Below are 19,112 nucleotides of genomic sequence, written 5' to 3' on the forward strand. Positions count from 1 at the left end.
TCTCACTATAAGGCATGTTTCCCAATCCTTTAATCCTTCTCATGGCTTTCTGAAACCTCCAGTTTTTCAACAACACCAGAGCTGGACACACTATTCCAGTAGCAGTTGCGCCAGTTCGTGCTCTGCACAGGCTCCACCTCTTTTCCCCTCAATCTTCAGTGTCCTGTTGCTCCATGGAGCAAGCAGGTCAGCTCTCTGCACTGTCTGCATTTTCCGTCTTTGTTCCTTCTCCTGCAAGGAAGAAGAGAGAAGGTAAGAGGAGATTTGTTGAGATTTTTCCCCTGCCTGGTGACCCTTTTCCAGCTATTAGCCTCTGTCAATCCCCTTGAGCTGGTTTACATTTGGCAAATTCAGTTTGTGATAGGCAGTCTCCCATTAGCTTGTGAGAGGTTGTTCTCAGCCCCAGTGCAGTGTTTGCTCTGTGTCTGCCTGGTTTGGACTCCTGGGGATGTTTTTCACTTCCCCTAAGGGCCAGCCCTGGCTGGCAGGTTTCCCTCGAGATGAGAGGATATGTATTTCTCATCCTATGTGCCATGGGAGGGGTAAGTACCCCTCTTGTTACAAGCACCCTCTGAAATGAAGAGCCATATACATTCTCCAGTTTACCCAAAGTGAAGTGGAGTATTTTATTTCAAAATGGATGGAAGGAAGGTGCATACCTCCCTGAGACAGCTTGTGTTTCTATTCTGTATTGATTTGCCAGGACCTCATGCACATTAGCACTGGTGTCTACACCTGATCATACCTGTTCCCCCATTAACATGGGATGAGCCTTGGGCAACAGAAAGGTGTAGTAGAAAGAGAGAGAGAGCCTGGAACACTGGGGCTGGGCTGCGGCCTGAACCAGAGGCTGTGAATCAAAGTCAGGCCATATGTTAAAGCAGATGCTTACAAGTTCACTGTCCAGTAGATGAACTTGGCAAAGTTGCTGCTAGTGTTCTAGGCACTAGATATTTACATAAATTTATTCTAGCTAGTACAGATACATCCCAATCTAGTACAAGACAAGATGGTTTGACAAAATAATGAATAGGGATGTTTCATCCAAGATATTAGGAACAAGGAGAGGTAACAAACAGAGGTCATGAAATAAGCATGGTGGTACTTAAATTCCTTATAAACCAGGGGTCAGCAACCTTTCAGAAGTGGTGTGCCGCGTCTTCATTTATTCTCTCTAATTTAAGGTTTGGCGTGCCAGTAATACATTTTAACGTTTTTAGAAGGTCTCTTTCTATAAGTCTATAATATATAACTGAACTATTGTTATATGTAAAGTAAATAAGGTTTTTAAAATGTTTTAAGAAGCTTCAATTAAAATGAAATTAAAATGCAGAGCCCCCTGGACCGGTGGCCGGGACCCAGGCAGTGTGAGTGTCACTGAAAATCAGCTTGCGTTCCGCCTTCGGCACACGTGCCATAGGTTGCATAACGTGCCTGTTATAGACTGTCATTTGTCTCAGTCTATAAATGTTGGGATACTTCGCCTTAACTCTTTTTCCAGCCTAGGGGGCAGCAGCAAGTCTGACCACTGACTGAGCTGAGTCCATTGTAATGAGCATACATGTTTTAATGTAACTGTAGATATTGATCTAGGGAGCTAGTACCGTGCTTCATTGACAATAAACCTGGCCAAGGGCCTTCGCCAGCGAACCATGCCTGTGATTTTTCTTTAAGTAACATCGAGGTCTGTTGAATGAGCAGGTTGCCTTATCTGCTGCTAGTAGTGGTAACATTTGGAGCTCCAAGGACAGAAGCACTGAGCAGCCTGGACAGCATTACTGAGGCAACAACATTCCAGCCTTCAATGCTCAACCACGTTGGGTAGTATTGTTGAGGTTGGCTGAACCAGCTGTCTGCGCTGGGCTGAACAGCACACGGAAAGAACACACACACAAACAAGCCAACTGACCACAAGGGGAACCTCATTCTTTATGTCAGAGATACAAACAATTGGAAACAAAAGGTTACATGGGAAGCATTAGGCAACCTTAACTTTAAACGTTGCTACTGTTCACACTAGAATTTTAAAACTAGGGCTGTTGAGCAATTACAAAAATTAATCGCCGTTAATCGTGCTGTTAATAATAGAATACCATTTATTTAAATATTTGTGGATGTTTTCTACATTTTCAAATATATTGATTTCAATTACAGTACAGAATACAAAGTGTACAGTGCTCACTTTATGTTCATTTTTATTACAAATATTTGCACTGTAAAAAAACAAAAGAAATAGTATTTTTCAATTTACCTAATACAAGTCCTGTAGCACAATCACTTTATCATGAAAGTTGAACTTACAAATGTAAATTAAGTACAAGCTTATGTACAAAGTAAAACTGCATTCAAAAATAAAATAATGTAAAATTTAAGAGCATACAAGTCCACTCAGTCCTATTTCTTGTTCAGCCAATTGCTTGGACAAACAAGTTTGTTTACATTTGTAGGAGATAATGCTGCCCGCTTCTTGTTCACAATGTCACCTGACAAATGTCAGTTCGCATGGCACTGTTGTAGCTGGCATTACAAGATATTTACATGCCTGATGCGCTAAAGATTCATATGTCCCTTGATGCTTTGATCACCATTCCAGAGGACAAGCATCCATGCTGATGCTGGGTTCTGCTTGATAATGATCCAAAGCAGTGCGGATCGACACATGTTCATTTTCTTCATCTGAGTCAGATGCCACCGGCAAAAGATTGATTTTCCTTTTTTGGCTGTTCGGGTTCTGTAGTTTCCGCATCAGAGTGTTGCTCTTTTAGGTCCCCTGAAAACCTGCTCCACACCTCGTCCCTCTCAGATTTTGGAAGGCACTTCAGATTCTTAAACCTTGGCTCGAGTGCTGTAGCTATCTTTAGAAATCTCACATTGGTACCTTCTTTTTGTTTTGTCAAATCTGCAGTGAAAGTGTTCTTAAAACGAACATGTGCTGGGTCATCATCCAAGACTCCTATAACATGAAATATATGGCAGAATGCGGTAAAACAGAGCAGGAGACATACAGTTCTCTCCCCCCACCACCCCCCTAGGAGTTGTCACAAATTTAATTGATGCATTATTTTTTTTAACAAGCATGATCAGTATGGAAGCATGTCTTCTGGAATGGTGGCCGAAGCATGAAGGGGTGTATGAATGTTTAGCATACCTGACACGTAAATACTTTGTGATGTTGGCTACAAAAGTGCCATGCAAATGCCTGTTCTCACTTTCAAGTGATAATGTAAATAAAAAGTGGGCAGCATTATCTCCCATGACTGTAAACAAACTTGCTTGTCTTAGTAAGAAGTAGGACTGGGTGGGCTCTAAAGTTTTGCATTGGTTTTTTTTTAATGCAGTTATGTAACACAAAAAAAATCTACATTTGTAAATTGCACTTTCACAATAAAGAGATTACACTACAGTACTTATATGAAGTGAATTGAAAAATACTATTTTATTATTTTTACAGTGCAAATATTTATAATCAAAATAATAATATAAAGTGAGCACTGTACACTTAATATTCTGTGTTGTAATTGAAATCAATAAATTTGAAAATATAGAAAAACATCCAAAATATTTAATAAATTTAAATTGGTATTCTATTGTTCAACATTGCGATTAAAACTGCAATTAATCGCAGTTACTTTATTTGAGTTAATCACATGAGCTAACTGCAATTAATCAACAAACCTATTTAAAACATATTTTTATTTACACACATACCTCTTTCTCTAACTCTAAAACAAAGCAGACATTGGTTCCTTATAAATTGCTTCACAAGAAGCTACAAGTGGATGTATCTTCATCAAAGTTTCCATTCAGCTATAGAATTTGCATTCTGATCTTTCTTCAGTGCAGTTCTATCCAAGCTCTTTCTGTTACATGCTACTAATTCCATTCCTAGAACTGAGCCTTTGTTAATAGAAGTATAAAGCTTTGAGTGAGCAACTTCTTGCTGATTTGTTTTTCATGACTTGCGTGTCCACTGTGAAAGCTTTATTCAGTTTTCTCCTCTTCTAATTGTAAATAGCTGTTCATTGATCTTCTACATGGTAGTATCCATGGGAACTTTGACTGGACCTTGATAGCTCATTACTTCCTCTTGTTAAATAATCAAAAGTGCCTCTGTTCCTTTGGATTTTGGGGTTTGGCTATCATTCCTTGGAGGTGAAGCTCCAGATTAGTGGATTCAAAAAACATGAGAAAACAAATTTGCAAATGAGCAAAAAATTACCTGTTCACATAAGATTGGGCTTGACTTTTCAAAGTGAGGCATGGAAACCAGAGAGAGAGGAAAAATAGGAGAATGCACCTCTGATTTTTTTTTTTTGGTACTGATTTCTTTACCCACACTTTTGAGGAAGGAGAAGGGCCATTATCAATTTCCTCATCTCTCTGATCCATTCAATTGTATAGTTATGGTGATTCATTGGTGATATAGAGATTTTACTCAAATTTAAATTTCAAGTATAATTAGCTGAGTAGTTGGGCAAACTGAGAACAGTTTGTATCTTCACAGCATTGTTGCGTCAGTTTTTACTTGCACTGAGGTTGTACTACTCTGATCCCTTCAATGATATTGATTGAAAAAATAGGTGAACAAACCATTTTGAATGTGCTAGAGATGAATATTCCATTTGTTATAACACTGATCTCACATTGCAGTGTAATTAATAACTTTATTTCATGCATATTATGTTTAACACTGATGGACAAACAATTCCTCCTTTGTCTCACAGGTAGTTGAACTACAAAACAGATTATCTGAAGAATCAAAGAAAGCAGATAAATTAGAATTTGAATACAAATTGCTGAAAGAAAAAGTAGACAGCCTCCAAAAAGAAAAAGATGTAAGTGTTTAGATGTTGCTTTTTTTCTTGTGGTGGTGGTGGAAACAAATTTGTATGCTTGTTACCCTGGACCTGCCAATCAAAATGACCTGTTTAGCCAAGTTATATTTCTTAGTTCACTTTAAATTGTCTGTTGTCTGGGTAAAATATTGTATACGTGTAATAACTGTGGAGTTTGATAAACCGATCTGGTTTCAAGGTAACTATGAAAATGTGTGCAGTAGATGTTAAAAATGAACAGCCAAGAAGACACATTTGTCTTTTCTTCTCAATATCCTTTTCTCCTGTCGCACCCCATGCTGTGTTTATCTAACCTCCTACATAGATCCCTCATGAACAGTGTAACAAGTTTTTGCTTTGAGCATCCAGCAGTGGAAGACTCAGAAATCTCAAATGTAATTGTAAAGTGTATTTTAATTTTAAACTGGGTTTCAAACTTTTAGAATATTTCTCTGGGGTCAAACTCAGAAGTTTTCTTTTAAAGTAAAAAATCTTCAGTGTAGCCTCTACATACTCCCATTTGTGGGATCAAAGTGCATGTGCTGCGAACTTCTGGAATCTTCTGGAGGGCAGTCTCAGTTGGGGCCACTCACCCCTCCTGTCATCCAGGGCTCAGAGGGCAGAAAAAGAGAAGAAGCCTTAACTGCCCTTCCGTAGCTTCTGACCACCAAAGGTGCAGCACTTGCCAAAGTGTCCAAGACCCCCAGATGGACTTGGGTCGATCAGGCATGGTGGAGAGCATTCATGAAGATCAGCTGCGAAGAGTTGCTCACCAACGTTAGCTCTGTACCTGGATGGAGGTTGAAGACTGTACCGGAGTTCTTGGTCACTTAACTCACATCCTAGTTCTTCTGAGGCAGACAGCAGCTTGGATTTTTACCCTACACCATCCTCTACTCCACCTGCAGATCTAGTTGTCATGTAAGTCTGGTATGGAGTGGGCAGCTATTCAGGGCTGTCAGTGTCCACAGTTCCCACGGTCCTGGAGTCTGGGGTAGCCAGTACCATCAATGCCATTTCTGGTTGTAGTGAGACCTGTTGATGTCAGAGACACTGAATAGCTTCCATGTTTCGTACTGAACCTTCCTATGATCTAATTGACCATTTGGGCCTGGCATTTGAGAGGACCTCAATAATCTCAACTTTAATTTCTTTCTACATGGAGGTGCAGACAATCTATATCAAGTCCCTGAGAAGGACATGATTATTTTTAAACTCATTCAGGCCTGAGCTGTCAGGTAATGACACTGGCCAATGGGAAAAGGCATTAGGCTGGATGACCTTGTGCAGTGTCTTGACAAAAAAATTATTAGTGTTTTTAAAATATGTTCGCCAACACAATTAAGTCTAATGTTTTTAAATACCACTTATCACCTGGAAGAGACAGGGCTTAATAATTTTTAAAAACCTGTTTGGTGACTGATCAGTTCTAGGCCACTGTTAAATAAAATGTCATCCTGGGTGTTGCTGTTCCCTGATCAAGAAGCTGGGAATCTAAACAGTCTCCTGAATGTTGCAAATTTGAACAACAGATGAGAAACACTCAGAGGGACAGATATTATCCTTGCCATGTTTTATGATTTTATTTTCTAACCAGCATTACCTCAGTCTTGCCTGGATTGAGTCACAAGCAGCTAGTTTGCATCCATGTCCTAGTCTCAGCTGAATGCTTAACTAAAGGTCAAGGCCATTGACTTTCTTAGGGGTTATGCTGCTCACTAATCTTCCACCACTGGAAGTATGCAGAGACCCCTGAAGAAGAAAGAGAAGTTACTTACCAGTAACCATAGTTCCTCAAGTGTTTGCTTCTGCATATTCCGATTCCCCACCTACCTTCCTGACTTCTGCTGAGCGGGGTTAAGAATTCCCATATTAGGGGAAGGAAGTGAAAGTCTGTTGGCCCACTTCCGATTGGATAGCTAGGAACCCTGCACAAGAGGAGAGGAAGGACAGTGTGAGTGGCCCTGATGGGGATACTGCTCTCCTTAAAGAACTCTGAAAGTGCATGGTGCAGGTGTCTTGACCCCACAAGTGTATATATTCAGACACAGGACTCTCAAAGAACCACTGTTATTGGTGAATAGCTGCTCCTTTTTTTTTTTTTTTTAATTAATTGGGATTCCTTGCTATGAAAGGCATTTCTAGCAGTGCAGATTAATCCTCTTTGATAAAGTGCTGACAACGATGTGCATAGTGGCAACTTGCCTAGAGTTAAAGATGGATTTGTAGAGCTGAGATTAATATTTCTTGTGCTTCCAATCATTCAGAGGTTAAGAACGGAAAGAGATTCCCTAAAAGAAACTATCGAAGAGCTTCGATGCGTACAAGCACAAGAAGGGCAGCTCACCACTTCAGGTAATGGAGAAAAAGAAACTGAAGTTACCTTTTTCGAAAGAACGTCCACAGAGGTTTCATAGGGCCAGGTTAGACAGGTTTACCGTTGTTTTATAGTGGACCAATGTAACATCCACTAACTTGAGATTACAAAACAACTTCTGCTATAATCACATTTTTAGATGTTCAGAACTTCATGAAGCTTTCAACCTTTGGCTGAACTTTTCCGTGCTTGGTCTCTCCTGAAATGTGATATTTCAAAAAAGTTTTAAGAGTTTCATTTCTAAGTAATGGCAGTAAGAAACCAACTCACTTATCTCCAAAACATTTGCATTAATGTCCTAACATAGTTTTCCTAAACTTATGTTGTACATATGCATTGATTTATATTCCATATATCACATCATGCAAATATTTATATTTTTACATAAACCAAGGAATAAACCATAACTTCTAATTAAAAAAAACAAACAACTTTGTCCAAAATGGAGGAAAATGGGAACAGAAAACCTGTTCAAAAATGGAGTTATGTTTATCTTTCCTTCCTGTTATAGCATGACTCTGTATTATTTCTCACATATTCACAAGGAGCATACTATTTTTAATCTCTTAAAATTTAATCCTGTTAAACAATATTTATCCATAGCCTTCTGAAACAAAAAATTATTGTACTTTCTGTTAATCCTTTTCTTTGTTTATGTCTGAAACAGGATTGATGCCACTGGGAAGCCAGGAGTCTTCAGACAGTCTAGCAGCAGAAATTGTTACTCCTGAAATCAAGTAAGTGAAATCATGCTTATTGTCTCCATAGACCTTAGGATGTGTATGCACACAATTAGTTCTTTTTCAGAGTTTTTAAGTTTATCACTAAAATTCACACTAGTTCTTTTCTCCTCATTTGGATTTCTACAAAGCTATTCCTCTTACACTTGCAATTAAGTTTATTTGACCTGCCCTAGGCCTGTATCATACTGTTTTGTTTTTTTTTAAAGTGCTTTCACTGGATCGCATTTCTCTAAAGAGTTCATGATATTACTATTTTAGGCATGTTAAAAAAGAAAGATTTGTAACAATGGGACTTCATGTTGTTGAAGAGAAAACAATTAAAATATCAAATTATAAACTGGATTTAAAAATCATTTGTATTATCAAGTGAGGAAGACAAAACAGGGCAAATCAGGAGAATAAAGTCAGAATTGAAAATCATTATGGTTTAAGACCATCTACCACCGTATTTAATTTTATTTAATTATTTAATATTTAATATTGTCCAGACAGTCTAGTATCACTACAGCTTGAAACTGAAGTAATTAGGGGACCCCCATCTCTAAGAAATACACTGCAACTCCTTTGGAATTACTCTTTCCTCTTGAGATGTCGGTACATCTGTTTTCAGTGATTGGGCAGATGCATATGAGCTTGAGAACTCTTCTCTGGAGTGGTGAAGGTGGTACTTGCTGGATGGCTACTAACAAAAAAGGATTCCTTCTGTCTATTTTACTCTACATTGCTGTGACATGAGTTGGTTCCAGGTTAGTTAAAGAGCAGTGAAGAGGGGATTAATGCTTTCTGAAGCAGCGTTTTCAAAGAGGCATTTATCACAAGAGCCTTAAAGGTGACCTACAAAGGAGAGAAAACAAACCTCAGCATTCTCAATGGAGCTCAGGGCCCTATCATACCTAGGCAAAGGGTGGGAGGGGAAACACGCACAGAGTGGTGAAATGCCTTGCCCAAGGATACCCAGCATCTCAGTGACAGCTGAGAATAGAACCTAGGTCTCCTGACTCCCATTCCAATCCCCCTATCCACCGGGCCATACAGCCTTCAACATTTATAACTAATCCGGACACCACAGGGAACATTCCTCCATTGTGACCTGTGTGAGCTTGGTTCTTTATTATTAATAGAGAAGGTCTGAAAGTAGTTTTTCCCTGGAGGAAACAGGTTTTTATTTAATGTTAAACTTGAAAATCAGATACCTTCTAGCTTGAAAGACACTAGTCTTGTCTAGACAAGGGAAAAAGAACATTTTTTTAAGCATGTTAGCTAAAATGACTTTAAACATCACGTACCACCTCATGTAGACTGTGGCGCAGTGATGCATAAAATCATATTAGCCAATATTTAAAAAACAAGTTTCCTAGTCTAGATGAGGCTTTTGGTGCCAGGAAAGCTAGTGTAATAGTACATCACAAGAGACAAGAAGGGTGAAAGTTGAGCCATTGAGTGAGGAAGGAATTTTCAGTCATACTGTTTGGTTTTTTTTAAACACCATCTTTAAGATTTTAGAGAAGAATATCTTAAAGATTCAGCACCTTCACCCCTTCGGTTAAGATGTCAGAACAATATATTCCCTGTGAAATCCTCCTGAAATCCTCCAGGAAAATGAGGCAAGAGCAGAGTTGACATTCCTGTCACTTTCTAAGGTATACAAACAAGCGGAGGGCAGGAGGAGAACCTCTTTTTAAAATAAGCAAAAAAACATTTCAGGCCTTCTTTATATGTCATGATGAGGCAAACAGTGGCATAAGCCCTTTTTAAAAAAAATCCTTTGCAGGTCACCTTTAAAGGCAGGTCGGAGTAGTTCAATGAATGCTGACTACTTTCATAAGAAACCAGTAGATTGCAAGCTCTTTCGGGGATGGACAGCGCTTAGCACAATGGGGCCCCATTATAGAATCAGAATCATAGGGTTACAAGGGACCACAAGAGTCATTTAGTTTAACCCTCTGCCAAGATGCAGGATTTGTTGCATCTAAAGCAGAATTTGTTGTGTCAGAATTCTTGGTTGGCCTTCAGTCATGACCATAATAAACATGATTTAATAATTAATAACAATTTAATGTCAAAAATGGGCTTCCAGGCAAAAGTGCCCCTCCTCTCTCATCTCATTTGCTCTGTAATGTTGCAGTATGATAAGTATACAGGTCCTTAGTTGCCACCTGGAGGGGATCCTGCAGTCATAAGAACAGCCGTACTGGGTTCGATCTATGGTCCATCTAGCCCAGGATCCTGTCTCTATCATTTGCCAGTGCCAGATGCTTCAGAGGAAATGAACAGAACAGAGCAAGTTTGAATGATCCATCCCCGTCATCCAGTCCCAACATCTACAGTTGGACTTTTAGGGACACCCAGAGCATGGGGTTGTGTTCCTGATCATCTTGGCTGATGGCCATTGGTGCACCCATCCTCCATGAATTTTATCTAATATTTTTGAACCCATTTTATAATTTTGTCCTTCACAACATCCCATGACACCAAGTTCCACAGGTTGACTGTGTGTTGTGTGGAGAAGTACTTTCTTTTGTTTGTTTTAAACCGGCTGCCTATTAATTTCAATGTGTGATCCCATAGTTCTTGTGTTATCTGAGGGGGTGTATAACACTCCCTTATTCACTTTCTCCATGCCATTCATGATTTTATATTCCCATACTCCTAATCATTTTGTTGCCCTTCTTTGTATCTTTTCCAATTCTAGTAGATCTTTTTTGGAATGAAACAACCAGAACTGCACATGAGGTGTAGGCGTACCATGGATTTATGATATTTTTTGTCTTATTATCTATCCCTTTCCTAATGGTTCCAAACAGTCTGTTAGCTTTTTTGACTGCTGCTGCACATTGAGCGAATGTTTTTAGAAAACTATCCACAATGATTCAAAGATCTTTCTTCAGTGTTAACAGCTACTTTAGACCCTATCATTTTGTAAGTATAGGTGGGATTATTTTTTTCCAGTGTGCATTATTTTGCGTTTATCAACATTGAATTTCATCTGCCATTTGTTGCCTCATCACCCAGTTTTGTGAGATTCCTTTGTAGCTCTTTGTAGTCGGATTTGAACTAAACTATCTTTTTGTATTGTGCAAATTTTGCCACCTCACTGTTCACCCTGTTTTCCAGATTATTTATAAATATGTTGAACAGCACTGGTTCCAGTACAGATCCTTGGGGGATCCCACTATTTACCTCTCTCCATTTTAAAAACTGACCAGTTATTCCTACCCTGTGTTTCCTATCTTTTCACCAGTTACTGATTCATTAGAGGACCTTCCCTCTTATCCCATGACGGCTTACTTTGCTTAAAAGTCTTCGGTGAGGGACCTTGTCTAAGGCTTTCTGAAAGTCCAAGTACACTATATCCACTGGATCACCTTTGTCCACATGCTTGTTGACTCCCCCAAAGAATTCTAATAGATTGGTAAGGCATGATTTCCCTTTACAGAAGCTGTGTTGACTCTTCCCCAACATATTAAGATTATCTACATTTCTGATAATTTTGTTCTTTACTATAATTTCAACCACTTTTCCTGGTAATGAAGTTAGATACTGGCCTGTAATTTCAAGGATCACCTCTGGAGCCTTTTTAAAAATAGGCATTACATTAGCTACCTTCTATCCATCTTGTATAGAAGCTGATTTAAGCAATAGGTTACATACCACAATTTCACATTTTAGTTCCTTCAGAAATATCATTTTATCTTGGTGTCTCATTACTGTTTCATTTATCAGTTTCTTCCAAAACCACCTCTACTGACGCCTCAATTTGGGACAGTTCTTCAGATTTGTCATCTAAAAAGAATGGCTGAGGAGTGGGGATAGCCTCTGCAGTGTAGACCGATGTGAAGAACTCATTTAGCTTCTCCACAACAGCCTTGTGTTCCTTGAGTGCTCCTTTAGCATCTCGATTATCCAGTGGCCCCACTGATTGTTTGGCAGGTTTCCTGCTTCTCATGTACTTTCAAAAACTTAACAGCAACTTTTTTTTTTGTCTTTTGCTACTTGCTCTTCAAATTCTTTTTTGGCCTGCCTGCTTTACAGTTCTACATTTAACGTGCCACAGTTTATGCACCTTTCTATTTTCCTTACTAGTATTTGACTTCCAATTTTAAAGGATGCCTTTTTGCCTCTAACCACCTCTTTTATTCTGCTGTTTAGCCATGGTGGCATTTTTTAGTCCTCATACTGTCTTTATTAATTTGGGGTATACATTTAGTTGGAGCCTCTATTGTGGAGTTTTTAAATAGTCTCCTCGCAGTTTGCAGCCATGTCTCTCTTGTGACTCTTCCTTTTAATTTCTATTTGAATACCTTCTTTTTTGTCTAGTTCTCCTTTTTTGAAGTTGAATATTACTGTAGTGGGTTTCTTTGGCAGTTTTCCCCCTATGGGGATGTTAAATTTAATTACATTATGGTCACTATTACCAAGCTCTTCAGCTATATTCACCTCTTAGACCAGACCCTGTGTTCCGCTTAGGACTAAATCAAGAACTGCCTCTCCCCTTGTTGTGGGTTCCAGGACTAGCTGCTCCAAGAAGCAGCCATTTAAAGTGTCAAGAAACATTATCTCTGCACCCCATCCTGAGGTGACATGTACCCAGTCAACATGGAGATAGTTGAAACCCCCATCATTATTGCATTTTCTGCCTTTGTAGGTTCTCTAATCTCCTTGAGCATTTTACAGTCCCCTTCACCACCCTGGTCAGGGGGTTGGTAGTATATTCCTACTGCTATATTCTTACTGTACTCTTACTATGGTAACTACATTCAAGTAATCCTGTTTGAAGAGGACTACATTAATGCAAAGTAGGAGTAATTTAGTTTGTACCCAAAGCATTCACATGGGGGCAGTTACAGGACAGCATTTTGGTGTGCACTGCTGTTCACGCCCCAGGACTCGACTTCTGCAAATGCTTGCTGCCAGGTATAGTGCTCACTATGGTGAATAGTGCTTCTGATGTGTAGGGAACTACACGCAACAGTAAGTGCTTTTCCAGCAAGCAGTTGCAGGGCTAGGCCCTTAAGTGCCCTCAGTTCTGAATCACTTATTTCTTTATTGATTCAGAACTCTGAATAAAAAGGAGATTTTCATATAGGTGCTTGGGAAAAGCAGTACAAGATACCTTTGGTATAGGCTTCCTATGGTAAATAGGCAGCTACCATGTTTTAAAACCAGACAGAAAAGGTCTTGGGGAAAGTGCCATTTAGCAGTTGTAGGCAATGGTAAGCATGCACTCTAATCAATATATTACACAATCTGCACATTATTATGATACAGTGTGAGTTCATCACCTATAACTTTGGCCTGGTCTACACTGGGGTGGGGGGATCAACCTAAGATACGCTCTTTAGCTACGAGAATAGCGTAGCTGAAGTCGACGCATCTTAGGTCGACTTACCTCACATCCTCACGGCACAGGGTCGACTGCCGCCACTCCCCTGTCGACTCCGCTTCCACCTCTTTCTTCAGTGGAGTACAGGAGTCGAGGGCAGAATGATCAGGGATCGATTTATTTTGTTTCACTAGATGCGATAAATGAATCCCCAATCCAGTGGGTAGTGTAGACATACCCTTTGATAAAACCATGCTGTCAGTTCCAAGCTAACTTTATCCTCTATTTTTAAAAAGAGCTTTCCCTTCTAATATTGTCAGCGATGCACACTCTTGTGATGTACCTGCATGTTCCATACTATTCCCAGTGCCCTCTGGAAATCTTTGTTCTTTGGGGGCCATGCAGACTTTACCTTGAGCTATGAAAAGTTTGAGGCAGGGCTTTAGAAGGAGCCATGCCTTCTGTTCCTTCCAGTCTCCAAGGCAGCAAATTAGAAATCCTTGACTTTCAGTCTTTTGGTCATTTTCCTTTGCTATTTCTCTTTGGTCAAGAGTTAGTTTTTATTGTAAACAGTCAACTAAATATAGTAATAGGTAGAGTTAGTTTTTCTGTTTACAAGTGTTTAAGGATTAAGTTGTTTCAGTTTTATAGTAATCTCTCTCTCCTGTCCTCAGTGTTACAGTCATTCTGCCATGGTGGCAGAGCCAGGAAGAAAGATGAGCTTTAAAACCTAACCTTGCTGTAGAAGCAGGAAATCTGTAATGGTGTGTCTACACAGCCCCGTGCCAGCAAGCCTCCCAGCCCGGATTGACAGACTTGGCCTCATGGTGCCATACTAACAGTAGCTGTGTAGATAATGTTTTGAAGATGCAGCTCAGACTGGAGCTTGGGCTCTGATGCCCACCCCCATCCCTAGGTTTCAGAGCCCAACCTACAGCCCAAGCTGCAATGTCTACACAACTACTTTTAGCGTGGTAGTGCAAGCCCAAATCTGTCGACCCAGGCTGGGAGACTCACTGTTGTGGGCTGTATAGACGTATAATAGACCTTGATACTCAATGCTTCAGTGAGGGGTACTTGCCCCAAGATGCTCTATCTGCTTGCAGTTTATTACTTGGGCCCATAACTGCCTGGGTCTCTACTCTGGTTGATGCCGATGGAAAAAGATATAGCTTCCAGGGCAGAGTCTGAGCCATCTCTGGGCCTTTCTTTCAAGCCCCATCCTAGAGGCAAATCAAAGTTCAACTCTGCGAGGGACTGGAATGTTTTGAAGAGTGACTTCAGATTTGGAACTTTTTGGAAAGTTTCTTCCTTGGTATTACAAGATCATGAGAGAAAAGCAGAAAAAGCAGCACCATCACTCCCTAGAGAACCACTCCTCCTCGGTAAGATGTAAGGATAGTGGTTTCAGCAGGGATTGACTGCAAAGAGCCATCAGCTACTGAGGTAGGTTGTTAGAAGGAGGGGATTCTAGGTAAAATGTTCGTTTAGCAATGAACTTCCAGGAGAAACACCACCCTTTAGATATCATAGCTCCTCTCAGCTCTTTCTTGGACTGTCATAAAAAGTAATCTTATTTTAGCAATCAGAAATCCAGGACTGACTAAATACAAGGGCAGTCCTCAACTTCCAGCCATGTGTTGCCAGAGTACACATTCCTTCTCTGGTGTATCTCCTCTTTGCCATTGGGGGCCTCCAGGGGGTAGTGTAGAAGCCAATGTGCCAGCTTTACACCGTCCCTGACTTGTTCTTCACAAGGGGAATCCCTAGCTGGGCAGGGCCATCAGCTTTCTGACTCATTTACATGCCAGAATGGGTCTGATGATTGACCCCTAAGCTTCTTGTGCCCCTTATATCGTCCAGCAGAAATGGTGAGCCCCAGGTTTCAGTGGCTGACCCGTTCACTCTTGTGTTTTGAAAGGAGGATGTGGAGCAGCATCTTTGCCCCACATTTATCGCTAAAGTGGCCACCAATTTTCATCTGAATGAGGTCACCAAATTTGCCTGACTTCTTCACCAAGCAATGTTCACTGCCAAGGGAGGCTATGCTGCATACTTTAGAGCCTAAGATGACCCTTGTTCACTATCTTAACAGAACAAAATACATCCTGAAATCCCCCAGACTATTCGTGGGTTAAACAAGAAGCAATTTCCTTTGTCAAAATGTGTTAAAACCTGTTTTGAAAGGTTGAATCAATGGATATTCTTGTCCCTGATAAAGACTCATTGGCACTTCTATCTGGAGTTCAGCCTGTACCTTTTACACAGCTTTATTCACCTCATTATTCTCAAAATCCAGTTTGAGAAGGGAGTCCTGCTGTCATTTAGTCTTCTCAAATCAGTTCTCTCGGGTTTACCACCTGTCAGTCTTCCAAGTGTGGGTATGTGTACTAACAGTGCAAAAAAAGAAAAAGAAAGAAAGAAAAAGGCAAGTTGTTCAAGTATACCTTGAATTTTTCAGTAGAATGAGTACAGATCCACATCCCCATTTTTCTATCCCCTCTTCTTTTGAGTCTGTTGGATTCCAATGAAGTAGAAGCAAATGAAGGCACATAGGGGGTCCACATCTCTTCATAAAGTCTTGCCTGGAATATTTCATAGCTCAAAACAAAGTCCACTGATTCCCCACTGATGCAGGTGTTGGTGCAATATATAGACACGTTCCATGAGCATGGATCTGTGTAACAAGGTACTCAAGGAATGCCAGCTATGGGTGAGTAACTTTCTTTTGTGTTTATTATATTTGTCTTTAAGATATATTAGTGATTATATATATGCTGACGAATACTGAATCAAATCCCAAGCAGTTATTTTCTGAAAATGACCTAATCTCCATCTAAAACTTCAGGTTCCAAACAGAATCCGTAATCCTATTACATTTTACTATTTTGGTGGTTCAAGTGAAGTAACTGTTACTTCATCTCTAATCATCTCTAAAACTGGTAAAGAGAAAATTATATTCACACTTCTTGTGATTTGCTTCTTGTAGCGATCTATGAGATTTTTATAGCAGTTTTTATTTTGTTTCTCCAGGGAGAAACTCATTCGTCTTCAGCATGAGAACAAGATGCTGAAGCTTAACCAAGAAGGTTCCGACAATGAAAAGATTGCCTTGTTGCAGAGCCTGCTAGATGATGCAAATCTACGGAAGAATGAACTGGAGACAGAGAACAGGTAGGAAAATACATTCCTTTGTTCTAATGACTGTTTTTCTAAATATTCGTATACCTTTGTCTTGTGAAGTCTGTTGTCAGCATTACATTACCCAGGTCAAAGAATCTAGTCATTTTGTATCAAAAAGCAACTCAGTCCACACATGAGCATACCTAAACCTTTCCAGAACTTGGAGCCTCTATCACTTTTCTATTATAGATGTAGCTTAGTAGAGCATTCAGGATATTGACACATGCAAGGTCAGAACGGGCAGTCTATATTGCTTCAGAATTCCCTTCTCCAGTACTGCTACAACAAAAGATGATCCTGCATCCTCTCTACAACCCTTCTTTTCCCCTCCTCATTTCCCACCCATTCTTCCATGTCCTCCTTCCATTTGTCTTTTTGTTCTTTTGAAGACATTACAAGTATCTCTAAAAGGAAAGACCAATAAATATTGTTGCCAGTTGTTAGAGTTTCCGTCAAGTTGATTTAGGTTTTGTAAAATGAAGATTTTACATAAGTTTAGAGCAATAGAAATGTTTTCGTGAGTTTTTTAATAATTCCAGGGAAATTATTAGAATTTGGACATTATCCTGCCATAGTTGCAGCTCAAACATTGCAATATATACTAGTATCATGAATGCGCCTTTTGCACTCTACCATGAGGTTGTGCACCTGTCTTAAAAGTGTAGGTTAGATGTGGGACCTCTTTTGGTGGTCCGACCTTAAAGGTTGATGGAACACAGTGAGTTTCCTGGTAACTTTGTGAGCAAATACTGTTCTACCAACTGACCGTGCTCTCGATGGTTTAGTAGGACATAAGGCTTCATAATAATCTCTTGTCCTCAACGATCAATACAGCAGCTTCTAACACTCTCTGTCCCAGTTTTGACCTCAGTGATCACCATGGTTCATTGATGAAGCAAGAAGGGAGATGGCTAGAGTGCTGTGGGTTGGAGTCTGATGTGGAGTCAAACTGATCCTGACATACAGATTTTTAAGACTCTATGCTTTTGTTATATAGGAGGTAAAGAGGGGCTGTTCAGTCTCTGACAGTGGAACTATTCTGAGCTGTTGATAGCTTGATAAATGCTAGTGACCTCCAGTCAGCAAAACAGTCATGTTTTTCTCACTGTGGAGAATTTTCATGTTACTTTGAGAATAAAATCACTGGGATCCAATCTGAGTGGAGGGGAACTGGACTGGGTCCATTGTTGGTAGAGATCATCATTGGTTCCCTGCAGGGGACTATTGTTGAGGTCTTTGCTCAAGAAACCAGTCTTGATTATGACTACATGCTAATGATTGACCAATGGGACATCTGCCTTTTTTGGGAAGGGTCACAGAGAAGGTTGCAGCTCGGCAACTCTGGCAATTCCTGCAGTCTTTGGATTTCCTTCTATCTGGTCAATCAGGCCTGCTTTAAATAATGAGGCATGTATTGCAGTTTGTGAGTTACGCCTCAGATCCCAAACTGAGAGGTCATAAATTTGCCTTCTCAAAACAGGCATTCAGTGAAATGGACATCAAAGTGGAGTCGCTAGGGCAGACCAGAGTCTTGATTAGGCAGGTGGTTCAAAAGTTGTGCCAAGAAACCTTTGACTAAATAGATATCTGCTCCACACAGTTGGCTCAGATTCCAAGTTAGGAGAATCCTAAAGATTGAAGTTTTCATATAGGTTATGACATTTTGCAGCAGTATCTTTCTTTACTTATATTTGGACATACTCATTTTTCATGAGTAATCTTGGATTTACACAGTGAGCACCATGGTATTGATCAACAAAGAGTCCTGTGGCACCTTAAAGACTAACGCATGTGTCATAAACAGTTAGTTAAGGGTTAAGGTCTCTTTGACCTGTAAAGGGTTAACAAGCAGTACCTGATGAACACCTGACCAGAGGACCAATCAGGGACAAGATAATTTCAAATCTCTGTGGAGGGAATTTTTTTTTCTGTGTTTTTGTTTGTGTTGAGTCTCGGGAGCTAAGGGAGTCCAGACCTCTTAATCAAGTCCTCTCAGGTTTCTGCAGTATTTTTCATCTATTCAGTCTAGTGAGTATTAGAAAGGCGTACTAGTATTATAAGTTTATTTCTACATTTGCAATTGTGTGTTTTGCTGAAGGAATATCTTTATTTCTGTTGCTGTTACTTTGCTTTTACTGAGAAAGAAAGGGGGAGGGGGAAATCTCTCCAGGTTATAAGTTAGACCCTGTGTATTGTTCCATCCTGGTATTACAGAGATAGTGTACTTTCTTTTTGTTCTTTTAATAAACTCTTTTCTTTTTAGGACTTGATTGATTCTTCTCTTGTTTGCATTTTCAAGGGAAGGGGAGGGGGAGGTGAGTCCCTCTTTGTGTTGAGTCAAGGATTTGACTCGGTGTGTAATCTCTCCGGAGCAGGCTGGAGAGGGGGAAGGAGGGGAGGGGAACTGGCTGTTTCTCTCTCTCTGGTAAGATTCAAGGGGTTTGAATCTGGGTTCCCCAGGGGAAGTTTGGGGGACAGGCAGTGTGTTACCCACTTTAAACTTAACTGGTGGCAGCAGAACCGGATCTAGACTAGGATTAGTTTAGAGGAGCCCATGCAGGTCCCCATCTTGGAACCCAAAAGCTCCAAGTGGGGGAGAAGACCTATGACAGCATGCATCTGACGAAGTGGGTATTCACCCACGAAAGCTT

The 19,112-nt window shown here is 40.1% G+C and overlaps 1 protein-coding gene across 3 annotated transcripts in view; it reads left to right on the plus strand.

The window, feature by feature from the left end:
- Window positions 1–19,112, plus strand: part of HOOK3 (hook microtubule tethering protein 3) — a 151,439-nt gene that overhangs the window by 86,900 nt on the left and 45,427 nt on the right. For all 3 annotated transcript variants that reach the window (XM_045021963.1, XM_045021964.1, XM_045021965.1), the window contains exons 12-15: window positions 4,725–4,835; window positions 7,103–7,190; window positions 7,880–7,949; window positions 16,312–16,452. In XM_045021963.1, the coding sequence (XP_044877898.1) occupies window positions 4,725–4,835; window positions 7,103–7,190; window positions 7,880–7,949; window positions 16,312–16,452 (410 nt within the window). The remainder of the gene's footprint in view (window positions 1–4,724; window positions 4,836–7,102; window positions 7,191–7,879; window positions 7,950–16,311; window positions 16,453–19,112) is intronic.

The sequence above is a fragment of the Mauremys mutica genome, chromosome 6 (assembly GCF_020497125.1).
Source record: "Mauremys mutica isolate MM-2020 ecotype Southern chromosome 6, ASM2049712v1, whole genome shotgun sequence".
In the NCBI taxonomy this organism is placed as follows: domain Eukaryota; kingdom Metazoa; phylum Chordata; order Testudines; family Geoemydidae; genus Mauremys; species Mauremys mutica.